This window comes from Anarrhichthys ocellatus, unplaced genomic scaffold (assembly GCF_004355925.1).
Source record: "Anarrhichthys ocellatus isolate YVR2014 unplaced genomic scaffold, GSC_Weel_1.0 scaffold42, whole genome shotgun sequence".
In the NCBI taxonomy this organism is placed as follows: Eukaryota; Metazoa; Chordata; class Actinopteri; order Perciformes; family Anarhichadidae; genus Anarrhichthys; species Anarrhichthys ocellatus.
The window spans coordinates 3,440,637-3,453,763 of NW_022280072.1; the positions used below are offsets into that span (position 1 = coordinate 3,440,637).

General features: G+C 39.6%; 2 protein-coding genes across 7 annotated transcripts in view; both read right to left on the reverse strand.

Annotated features, from left to right (window-relative positions):
• Positions 1 to 5,304, reverse strand: part of cbr4 (carbonyl reductase 4) — an 8,111-nt gene extending 2,807 nt beyond the window's left edge. The window contains exons 1-3 of one of the 6 annotated variants that reach the window (XM_031868367.1): positions 4,817 to 5,304; positions 4,616 to 4,686; positions 1,018 to 1,168 (exon numbers count right to left, since the gene is read on the reverse strand). In XM_031868367.1, coding sequence (XP_031724227.1) covers positions 1,018 to 1,168; positions 4,616 to 4,686; positions 4,817 to 4,862 — 268 coding nt within the window. In that variant the 5' untranslated portion in view covers positions 4,863 to 5,304. Of the gene's footprint in view, positions 1 to 1,017; positions 1,235 to 2,283; positions 2,606 to 2,997; positions 3,294 to 4,615; positions 4,687 to 4,816 lie in introns of those variants that run through there. The other 5 variants (XM_031868369.1, XM_031868371.1, XM_031868368.1 and 2 more) reach the window with 5 other exon arrangements.
• Positions 5,305 to 5,896: 592 nt separating this feature from the next.
• sh3rf1 (SH3 domain containing ring finger 1) overlaps positions 5,897 to 13,127 on the reverse strand; it is a 38,809-nt gene continuing 31,578 nt past the window's right edge. The window contains exons 8-12 of the mRNA XM_031868282.1: positions 12,881 to 13,051; positions 11,815 to 12,098; positions 11,001 to 11,302; positions 10,091 to 10,422; positions 5,897 to 9,172 (exon numbers count right to left, since the gene is read on the reverse strand). Of these exons, the coding sequence (XP_031724142.1) occupies positions 9,004 to 9,172; positions 10,091 to 10,422; positions 11,001 to 11,302; positions 11,815 to 12,098; positions 12,881 to 13,051 (1,258 nt within the window). The 3' untranslated portion in view covers positions 5,897 to 9,003. The remainder of the gene's footprint in view (positions 9,173 to 10,090; positions 10,423 to 11,000; positions 11,303 to 11,814; positions 12,099 to 12,880; positions 13,052 to 13,127) is intronic.

Consider the following 13,127-nt stretch of genomic DNA (forward strand, 5'->3'; position numbering starts at 1 on the left):
ACACACACACACACACACGTATATACACACACACACACACACACACACACACACACACACACACACACACACACACACACACACACACACATATATATATATACACACACACATATATATATACACACACACATACACACACACACATATATATATATACACACACACATACACACACACATATATATATATACACACACACATACACACACACACATATATATATATATATACACACACACATACACATATATACACACACACACATATATACACACACACACATATATACACACACACACATATATACACACACACACATATATACACACACATACACACACACACATATATACACACATACACACACACACATATATATATATACACACACATACACACACACACATATATATATATATACACACACATACACATATATACACACACATACACATATATACACACACATACACATATATACACACACATACACATATATACACACACCTACACACACACACATATATACACACACATATATATATATACACACACATACACACACACACATATATATATATATATATATACACACACATACACACACACACATATATATATATACACACACATACACACACACACACACATATATATATATACATACACACACACATAAAACAAATCAGTGCTCTGTGTTTAAACTATGGAACTGTTAATAGAAGTATTGAATTAATGACCTGAAGAGAACAATGCAGTTCTCACAGCTAACACTCTGGAGGCACAACAAACATTTATTTTTACGTTTATGTATTTTCTTTTAGTTTTTTCAAAGCCTCCTCTGGACACAGCGCATCTCGTACTTCTGCATAAATGTACGTTACAATTCTACTGTAAATATAAAAATGAACTAAACTGCAATATATCTTTTATTTAAAACTTTTTATTCTGTTTTATTCTATTTAAGCTTCTTTAAGCTTCTTCTAACACGTGTGTGTCAGTGCGTCTCCGTACCTCCACGTAGAGATGCCACGGTGGCTCTGGCAGCGTCCTGGTCTCTGGAGACAACAGCCACCCTGCAGCCCCTCTCGGCCAGCAGGCGGGACACCGCCCGCCCGATGCCCCTGGAGCCGCCACAGACCACCGCCAGCCTGGACATGACGCACTGAGGACTCAACGTAAAGGAGAGGAGAGGCTGAAGCAGAGCAGCGAGACACTGGGTCTCCTGCTCCTTGGTGCAAAAGGAAATATAAATATAAGTAGTGTAAGTAAATGTAATGTGATGAGTGCATTAAAACAACATTAAATCAGTTTTATGTTCCCTGAGGATATTTATGTCGTAAAATGCAAGTAGTCAGTTGTCTAAACGCACATTGGACAAGTTTAAATTTAGGGTTTATTTGAACTCAAAGCTCATCTTTTCCTTAATTTAACCAAGTAACCAAAGAGATTTCAGGAAAGAAATGTCCTGAAGGAAAACGTCTCCCATGTGTGACTTTAGTGGTGCCTGGAGAAGAGGGTACAGTCTTCATTTATTTATTTTAAAGCAACCCGGTCCAGCAGAGGATAAACTCCCTGTGTTATAAACAGAAACAATTCTCTTGCATATTAAAATATTCGAGTAGTATTTTCTCATTTAATCCTCACTTTACTTGGACTACTGACCCACAGAGACCGTAGTCCAACTAAAGTGAGGATCTGTGTTTGTGTTACATTAATAGACTATTATCTATTTTCATTGCACATTATTTCTTAATACTATGAGCCTTTGCACGTCCTCTAGGATATATTCTTGCACATTCCTGCATAGCTCCTTTATTTTAAACAGTTACATTGTACATATTTCTCTCTTCTCTCTTTTTCTTCCAATAGTATACTTATTTTATTTATTGTAATTTTTTTCTATTCGATATTTTTTTTTCTCGTCAATGCATCATTGCACCAAAGCAAAGTCCTTGTATGTTTACTTGGCAATACACCGGATTCTGGTTCTGAAACACTGAATTCACATAAATAAAAACGAATAAGGAATAAAGAAAATACTATAAAATAAGATTAGATACTTGAGCCGTACTGAGGACTGGTTAGACATAAAACAGACGAACATAAATTAAAACACACGGTGAGCTGATGTCAACAGAATTGTCTCAGTGAGGTCAGTCTCGTCAGAGACAGACTCGTGATATATTTTAGGGTCATTTAGCCCTTAGTGACGTTAGCAGTTTTCAGCTAGCTAACTGTGATAGCATGATACATTTTATAGCACTAGCTGCCGCTTACCTTGTCTTCGGCTGCTGTTCTTCGTCGGATAAACCGTGTTCCTCTTCAGCAAATAAGTGCAACGTACTGTTTCAGCTGAGCGGCGCCATGTTTGTTCTTAGTTTCGCTGCGTTGCTCGTCGTTAACCGATAGATGGCGTAGTGGTCTCACACAGAAGTATAAAGTACTACAAGCCGAATACAGGACAGACTGTCACTGTTTCTCATCTGTCTTGGTGGAGGTTTGGGTCTTTTTTTAAAGCCAGAGATGTTCGATACCCCTAAAATAGAGAATATACCGGGGAACACTCATGTACGGAAGCCGAGAACGACCATAGCAGCATTTGTCATTCCGTTGAATTGGTGACATTTGCACGTTGTAACTTTTCAAAATAAAAGTTCTGTATTTATCTTTTTTTTTCAGACTTGTATCTAATAACACTAATATTTAACTATTAAAGCTGTGAAAGCAATCTCGAGACATTTAAATTATTATTTTTTTGTTTTCAATGGAAAAAGACAGGACTGAGTGTTTAGCATAGCATTAGCAAATACATGAAATGTAGCCACATAGCATCAATGCTAATAGCACGAGACCACTTTGTACCTTTAAGTGGTTTACCTGGAAATGTCTTTAAAAAATAAGAAATAATTCAGGTTACAGGATTGATTGAGATTGACATTATCATTTATACGATACGATTAAAAATACATAATATAAAGTGAGAGAACTTACTTTTGGCCTTCAGGAGACTCAAATGATGCTACTTCCTGTTGATCATGTGACTTGTGTCATGTCCCACATGTTTAGAAGGTGACAGGACTGAGTGGGATCTGGGGACACAATTTAACTAACTTGACCTTATTGTACTTAATTATTAATGCTGGACAATATATCGATATTATATCAATATCGTGATATGGTCTTAGACTCTTGATATGGAAATATGTCATAAATGTCTTTTCCTGGTTTTAAAGGCTGCATTACAGTAAAGCCATGTAATTTGCTGAACTTCCCAGACTGTTCCATTACCTGCCTTTAGGTTTAGAAAAAAAACATCATGGTTGGACTTAAAATAAGTACGTAAACTAAGTTAAAAACGTAACAGGAAAACACTTCACAAACGTAACTAACGTCACTAACACAACTTAAACTATCCTTGAATCCAAAAAGCATGAAAAATGAGTAACAAATTGTCTTTGCAGAATGAATATTCCTATTATGTCTTTTCAATATACTGTAGAGGCAAACATGTACTGCTATATACTCTTAAATTCACATGAACAATCACAGTTCTACTCTCTGACTTAACTTTTAGAATATTTACACCGACACACGGTGCCCTAACTTGCTCTTTGCCTCTTAATTGCAGTCATTTATTCTCCCTTCTTTGCTTTATTGCTCCTCATGGAGATATATTTCACCAGCAGAGCAAAGCTGTCTCTGCTGTGAGTTGTGATGTTCACCTGGATTCTCCAATCAGACCAAGAACCTCTGCAGGACTGATTTGTGAGGTTAAATCATATTTAGTGCCGGAGAGTCGACCCCTTTACCTCGATGCTCATTAATTCTCTGTGTCAAGTTATTTTCAAAGAATATGTGCAGCTTCTCCACTTGAAAATATATCTTTTTAATTAAATTCCTCTCAATGACCAAAGAACTTTTTTCTTCTTTTATTTTGGTAGGTTCAGCAGTTTAGTTTCTTCTTCAGTCTTTAGTCAATTAGCCAATGAGGTGAAAAACTTCTATATAGAAAAATATATTTAAATATATTTAACACCCACTGCTGCCATAACTCTCGGCTTAACACCAGACAATAGACTGTGTATTTTTTTAATTTCAACACAATACGTTTCATAACCCTATTTATTTACAGTAATAGTGATTTTTACTGTGTGTCAGAGAGAGAAATGGAGCTTCATTTGTATTCATTTATTCACATCTTTCACACCTTACTGATCTATTCATGCTCACCTCTTTCATGAGTGCACACATATTTCTCTGTAACCCTGCACACACACACAATACTACACAACACTAACACACTTCCTGAGATAAAAATAGTAGTTCTTGCCTCGTGGATTGTACGAATATTCACATTTCAGTTCTGTGTCACACCTGCATGACCGAAACATGAATGTTTTCTTTATGATTTATTTGATTTTTTTTGGGTATTTTTGGCAGCTGGTACTGTTTTTATATGTAATTATTTTCCTTAATTGAGCCATAAAAACTGTCTTCTAGTATTGAAGAGAGACCCTTTCTTTGAACATGTATTTGTTGAAATCTCTTTGTAATACTGAGCGGTGATGATGTAGCAGCCCGTCTGTGTTTCCTCCTGAATGAGACTCACCTGTCCGGTCGTGTTTACCTGTCCGGTCGTTAGCTTGCCGGTGGTTAGCTGGCCGGTGGTTACCTGGTCCTCTATAATACATGGTATATATGATCCATCTTATTTTGGGGAATACCTTTGTCTTAATTCCATTGTGATTTGTTGAATATGAAAAAATTGAAGTACATGACCGTTGAATGTTGTATACAATGCTATACATACCGAATGCCGGCCGGTACTCGTTTGTATATTTCCTGCTGAGTCTCATGAGGCTCCTACATTGAGATGTTTCACCATGGTAACAGTCCTCAGCAGCGGGCCGTGTGCAGATGACTGACCTCTCGTGTCACTTCCTGTCAGTGTTTCTCAGCTGAGCTCACTGAGAAGACCAACGACACCAACGACCACCTGACTTCACCCAATTACATTAATTAAGAGCAACTGTGTTCAGCTGGTAGTTTATCTCGCATGTCGAGTCTCATGAGTTCATAACCGTTGGTAAGGATACACATTTTAGGCAGAAACATTGTTTTTAATTTAGAGATTTTAGTCTATTTTTCCTCCATAACTCGTCTTCGTTCAGACTAGAGGAAATAAAACATTTATTTTATTACTTTGTCCGTTTACATCCGTAGCTTTCTCCTAAATTCAGCAAAAGTTACCATTAGATAATGCCTCATTTGCATATTTAAACATAACATTTCAGAAAACTTGTATGACAAGAAAACTTGTAATACAATAAATCATCTTAGTGGGAGTAATGAACTGGTGAAGTTTCATGGTTATCTATTCATTTTTTACCCTATTCACCATTAAAACTCTTTTTAAACTAGTTTAGATTTGACTTTTTCAACTGATTCATCAAAAATACAAATATATAAAATACTAAAAACAATAAGTCATTACTGACAAACCAAAGCAATGCTACACTAAACTTACTAAATACCCTTTTTACATTTATTATTCAGTAAAATATATATTTATATTCAGTGCCATTAAATAAAATGTATTATTATAATTATTAATATTAGTCCGTTCAAGCTTTGTGTTTGAGACGAGGACACAAATACTCATGTACTCGCCAATACTAATACACAAGAAAACACAACATTACCGTGATGTACGGAAGAGTATTATGAAAAAAAAAAAATGGCATTTCCAGAATGAAGTCATAATTGCAGCAGTCTATATGTGAACACTATAGTTCCACCTTTAAACTTGCCACCTTGTCTTTATTCTCAAAACGCAATTTAAAAAATGAAATCCTCTTCCGTAGTAATAAAACATCAACCAGGAGAAGAATTATGGAAACCATTAGCTTTTATTGTTATAGATTTTCTTTTACAAAATGTGCTATTCCCTCAAATACTTCAGAATGTTTTTCACATAATAGATTTGTGCCAAATTTCAGTTTCACCATTTTCAGACATACAGACTAACTACAGACAGACACAAAATAAATCAAGTAAGTCACCTTGGCATGAGGAGAATCCGTTAAGTTGAACACAAAGTGTGTTCCAATGAAATAGAGTTTATCGACTGTTAACAAACGCTCCATGTTTTTGAGAAGTGTGCAGCTTTTACACAAACAATCCGGAGGAGGAGTCAGTACGATTAGGTTTGTCTCGATAGTGCATGAACGTGTGCATCTGCATAACGTGAGTATTAAAAGGCGAACCAGTGAAATGAGACAGACGAGCACAGAGCCGGAGGTCGGTGCGGTGCCAAGACAACGTCAGATTAATTCTACATGAATTCAGAAAAACAAAAGAAAATAAAGAAAAAGGCCCAAACAGTGATTTGTACCATCCTTTTCCACACACAAACAAACTACAACATATTCCAGCAGTCAGTTACACAGTGGTCCCCCTCAATTAACAACAACAAAGAAAAAGGCCAAGTCAGTCAGGAAGTTCATTCTCAAAAGCCAGATTTGGCACGATTCAGTGATTTAAAGTGTTTAAATACCTCACAGGAGATCAATAAGTCGCATTACATGAAATGTCGTGGGGTCCACTGAGGCGATAATGTTCATTCCTAATAAGAATACCTTTATTTTGAAGTATTTCATCACACGTTGAGAGATTTGATCGGATCTCACTCATTCTAAAACTGTTCATTTCTTTTTTGTTTTATGTTTCAACAAGCACCAAAAAAAATCCCCTCAAATCAACAGACATCTTAATTCAAGTCAATACGATACTCAACTTTAAGAACTTTTTATGGAAGTAAATGTACAAAAAAAAAAAAAAAACCCAACCGCAGAAATCAAGAAAAACAAAGAGATGGATTTCAATAACAGCTCACGTTTCAGAGATGAGACAGAGTTCCCCGTCTCTTCCCGTGGAGTTCGTCCGACTTGAGGCAAACATTCCGTGCTTTAGCTAGCTGGGTCTTTTGTTGCCACGAGTGCCTTCAGGAATGAGTTCTAGTGTACAAATAAAACTGTGAGCCTGCTGAATCAGCTGCTAACATAAATACACAGCGATGTGTTCGCTCTCGTGATGTAGAGCTACGTCTGAGAGGAGCTACGCAGGTCGCTAAATACAAAGAAAGGTACAAAGTAAGCTAATATTTAGACTGCAACGTCCGTCTTGGAGTGTGTTTAAAATAAAAATAGAATAAAGGCATTAACCAAACTGCAACACATCTGACACCACTTTGTCTTCCGCAGGAGGTTATTTGCTAATCACATGCGCATATTTGATCACTGCAGGTAACAGTTTACTCAGCAACTGGAGGTCTGTGAACGCACCACGGAAACATTTTTGATGCCTTTAGAAATAGAGAAATATCTGTTTTTCCTTCGACACGAGGAGCCTCGGCTCATTTGTTCTCGGTGCCTCTGACAGACCGACTGAAATCAGTCTGAGGGAGTAAAGGTGTAACCGATGAGGTCAAATAAGGCTGGTGGCAGCTGAACCCCCTTAATGTGTTGCACTACTACAAAAAGAAAGAAAAAAGGCCGATCTATGAAATAAGTTAAAGTGTGTAACATATCTATATCAACAGCTCATACTGGTTGTTTTTAGGACTAATCATCTTTGTGTCCTTTATGTACAATAAAGTGAGGAACAGTACAAGGCACACATTTAAACAGCTGAATTGTTAAAGATATAAATAACCAACAAAAAAAAAAAAGGAAAAAGTTCATGAGTAGTGTGCTGACTACGGAAGCCCTGAACGGACACGATTCAAACACTCTTTTATGTTTTATATCGTTATCTTGAGAAAACTGCCGTCTTGAGATGATTATTTATTCATTTCTTGAAAATAAAAACGGTTGTTTTCTGTTATAACTTTAAATGTTTGGATCAAATCAGTCCGACTGCGATTGATTTAAAACGGCTCAGACGAGCTGACAGAGATACGCGTGACTACATCCTGTTTTCAAAATAAGGTGTAAACAAAATGCATATATAGAAATAAGAAGAAAGGGATTATATTTAAAAGCTTGTTTCCTGTGTCACTAATAAATTAAAAATATCACAAAACTATGAGAGAAATGTCTTTATTCTTTGATGTTTGGCTGCTGGAAAAATAATAATTTCTGTGACAATGATGCATTTGAGTTGAAGACATAAAAAAAACTTCAAGAATTTGATCAATTCACATATTTTCCAAAGTAAAAGTCCGACATTTCTACCGTGAAATACATTTCTTTTCAGTATGTATGTAGTCAGAGAAGAAGTCAAATGTCAGCAATTACGGAGCAATGTGTGTTTTTATAGCACCTCAAGTTAAAAAATGTAGCTATTTCATTCTAGAAATGTCGGACTTTTACTTTGGAAAATGTCATAACTGACTGTATGTTTCAGAGATAATTTTTCCAGCAACACAAAAATCAAATAAAGTCGTTTCCCTCACACTTTAGTGGTATTGACTTGTTCATTTATAAGCAACACAGATAACATTTCTTTATACTTCTTCAGAATATAATGTATTTATTTATGTAGTCTTTGTTAACACCTTATTTTGAAAACCGGACGTTGTCACACGTGAATCTCTCTCCACTGACTTCACTAAAGGTCTCCGTCGGATGATTTGACCCAAACATCTTCATCCTTCGGTTTACTCGTGATGAAGACATAAACACCTGGTGATCTCAAGACAACGACATTAAACACAATGTTTCAATAATGTCCGTTCAGGGCTTCCGTACCTAACTCTGTCCACTGTGCTTTTCAATGACAACATGTTCTGTTCTGTTCTTCTCTCTCTCTCTCTCTCTCTCTCTCTCATGTGCCAACAGCGTTCGTTCTCTAAAGGAGTTAAAGTGTCAAAATGAAGGTCCTGTCTCGGCAAACCTCGCGAGCGCTGATCCGTTTTGGTTTTGCACGGTGACGCACCGCAGTGAGGCCAGTGACCATGTGTGTGTGTGTGTGTGTGTGTGTGTGTGTGTGTGTGTGTTAGATGCTGTCTACAAAGCTGCCGGGGAACAGTCCGGTCCTGCCGTTCCTCTGCAGCGTGCCCTTGAACCAGCCGTCCTCCCTCTTCCTGTGAACGAACACAATGTCGCCCTCCTTGAGTTCCAGCTCCGCCTCGCTCTGGGGGGGATACGACACCACCACTCTGTACCTGGGGGGGGAAGAGACACACACGACCGGAGAGGCACAGTCAGCGATGGACACAACGACAAAGTCATGAATATAGTGAGAAGGTTAGTCTATACTCTGCGTAGTGAAGCCGGCGAGAAAATGACATAAACATGGCCGACTCGTGGGGCCGCTGTCACAAATAGTTAACCGATAAAAAAAAACCACTATTTACACGTCTGAGGATTAAACAAAGAAGTAGAATTGGGGTTTTTTTTGGATGCTCTGGAAAAATCTTCATTATAGTAAATATTTAGCAGCCAAATCAAATAGTTTACAGGATGTTCAACCTTTGTTTCTTTATAACACATTTAATACTTGACTTCTTTCAGCTCCGTGTTTGCAGGACGCCATTTGTACACAGGCAGCAGAAATAAATTATAATACATTTAATACTTGACTTCTTTCTTTTCAGGGTTTGAATAAAGATAATAAAGTAGTTCATGAATATGAGATATGAGTTTATAGATAATAACAATCCCTCCTCGTCATTGTAGAGGTTGGTTTATGGTGTTTTGTCGGTTACACCTACAGTCTATGTTCATATCTCTGAGTTACACTCGTTGTCTTGTTGATTCCTCACAGTTAATATTGTTTGTATATCCTCTAGTCTAGTGTTCCAGAGAATAAAGCAGCACGTTAAGTATAAACTCCTCCGTACAGACTCTGCAGAGTCTCATTCTATGACACCAAGCGTGAGAATAAACTAAGCTTTAGTCTGACACCATTCACTGAGAAGTATTATTTATAACCTGCTGCTGAGGAACTGCACTCGTCAACAAGAAGCAAACCGACTCAAAATGTATTAGATAACAACCAGCGCTGCAGACACACGGGTAACTTCACTCCATTACAAAGCCGTACACTCTCTGTGAACTCTGGGAGATTCAGGTCACCGTACCTCTCACAGATGATGGGCCTCGCGTCGTGCTGCTGAGATAAGAGAGAGGAGCACGGCTGGCGAGGAGGAGGAGCGATGGGGGCGCATCCATCCAGGGGGCTGCTCTTCCGGTGGGAGGACTCTGGGACCGAGGAGGACGAGAAGGCAGAAGATACAGCAGCAGGTTCGGGCTCGGGGCCGCCGGAGCCGGAGGGAGGGGAGGAGTCGTGGAGCGCCTCTCCAGCAGCAGCAGCAGCAGCTTGTTCCGCCTCCAGGGTCGGAGAGGAGGGCGGCGAAGGACGAGACTTCTTCTTGTTGGAGGACAACAGCTTCAGGAGGCTTTTCTTTTCTCTCTGCAGCAACAACAGCATCATTTACGTGTTAGAGAAGTGGTTTCCACACACAGAGACGCAGGTACGTTCCAGAGTCTGGAACCGATGCTTCTTTACCGCCGCCACACACAAACACACACGCAGACTGACAAACATAACAAACGTCATCAGGAGTCTCAGACACACCGAACCACCGCAGAGCATTGACCATTTGAGGCCAGAAAACACAAACTTCCTCCTTTTGAAAAACAGTGTAATGATGAAGGTTCTTGAAAATGACAAGTTGACAAAATAATCTAAAACTAGACAAAAATCTAGTTATTGTGAGATGAACACGTCACCATATGAATAAAATCTGAGGATCTGCATCACATTCATCACAGTCACTGTCACATTAAACATCACAGTATTACTTTGTGCACAATCTGACCCACGAGTCTTTGCGTAGAAACAACTACTTTAAAATCAGCATAGTGTTTTTGAGAATCGACACAGTATCACAGAACTTAATATCCCCATACTCCAGTGTATTGACGTGTTCTTATCCCTCTAGTTGTCAGATACAGATGTTATATCAGAAGTATTCAAACATATCCGACCTTGACGTCTTTGTCCAGTCGGCTGGCGAGAGCCGAGCTGTTGGATGTGGGATTGTTCCCCGAGCCGGCGAGGACGGCCCCGGGTCTCAGAGCGTCACCCTCCAGGGATGCAGCGCTGACATTAGGGGGAGTCAGAGACGCGGCGGCACAGCCCATCGCCGCGGCCGCCCGGGAGCAGCACTGGGCGGGACCGGAGGAGGAAGGCTGCTGGCACAACACCAGGTGTGGCAGATACGTCACAGGTGTAGCGGACTGGATGGGAGTCACAGCAGCTGTGGGCCGGTCCTGACTGTGACATGCAGCTGCAACAAAAAAAGATATAATAAACAATATTACACGTTTAAGGAGTGGTCTTTTATACGACTTCTTATCGATTCACAACTACCACGAACACCAAAAATATATTTTTTAACATTGTCTATTTGACTCTAAAAGGACCATAAGTTACTAAATGAACATCATGCTGTATTGAAGAAGACTTGAAACTAGAGATTGAGACCATAAACTCATGTTTACAATGTTTACTGAGGTAATAAATCAAGAGAGAAGTAGAGTCATTTTCTCATAGACTTCTATACAACCAGAGGAGTCGCCCCCTGGTGGACACTAGAGAGAATGCAGGTTTTAACTCTGCAGAACCAGAGGTTGCCGCCTGCTTTAAATGTTAAAATTGTAAGAAATTTTCATAGAGTTTTTCATCAAGAGTCATTGAATTGAGTCGTGAGACAGCAAAACATTCGCCCTCTCCCCCTTTAAAGCCCCTTTCATTGAACAAGCCACCACCTAGAATCCGTTGCCCTCCCGGTGAACGTACCGGTCCTGACCGCGTTGCGAGCCTGATTCACGGTCATCTGGGAGCCGACGTGCAGAGGGACTTTGGGCTGTTGACCCGTGGCCGTCTGAGCCGCCGTCACCATGGCCGCGGGTTGCGAGTTGGCAGGAACGGCGCTGGAGCAGACGGGGAGGGGCTTGTTGAAATCGGGACCCGGAACGATGGCCCCCAGGGCCGCAGAAGAGGGGCTGACGATGGTGACCCCTCGGCCCGCCTGGGTGCACAGACTCATGGGCACTTTGGGCTGAGTGCTCCCTGACCCCGTCCTGAAGGGAGAGGGCAGAAAGACGGTGAGTGTGAGGTAGCAGGAGAACGACGGGATGTTTTTATACCTTAATAAAATCAGCTTTTCATGTCGAAACATATGAGGTGAATACATATAAATGTGTAATTACAATAGTTTCTGTTTCTTTCTCCGTCTATCAACCCGCTGACAGACAGTAAAAAGGTGAAATTAAGAATAATTAATTATGTAGTTAAACATTACTACAAGGAAGCTAAGCTTAATGGGAATAAATTGCAAAGTTGGAACATGTCACGATACATAATACAATAAAGTAAGTAAAGATAATTAATAGATAATATAAATGATAGATAAGAAAAACAAAAACATGACAAATGTTACATAGACATACGTTTTTGACCAACAAACAAGAACAAAGTAAAAAATATAAAACAGATGTATAACAAAAAAAAAGCAAAAGTGTTTTCCGTTGTGTTTTTAAGTGTTATTTGTGTTTTTAAGTGTTATTTGTGTATTTTTGTGGCTCTTGTGTGAAACTTTTACGTTGCCATCTTGACCTTGTAAATGAGGTTTTATAATCTCAATGGATTACCCTGAATAAATAAATGAATGATAGGACTTTAAACACAATCAATAAAAAGAGAAGTGTACTCTGGGGCTTTGCCACGTAGCGCCTGATAGTTGACACGTTCACAATGAGAACAGGTGGGATCATTAACCCGTGGCTGTGCATCACAGACAGATGGATGTGAGAGCAGGCGTGTGAATGTGTGACTGAGTGTTCGGCGTTAATGAACCACCGACCTGCTGACGGGGCTCATGTAGTTCCCGGGGAACACTCCGATCTTGCCCGTGTGCATGGAGGTGCCCTTGAACCAGCCGTCCTGACAGCGTTCCAGCACCAGGAACATCTCGCCCTTCCTCAGCTCCAGCTCGTCCTCCTTACGGGGAGTGTAGGGGAACATGGCCACGTAGCTGGACCCAGAACAAAGAGGAGGGATTTAACACACACACACACACACACACACACACACACACACACACACACACA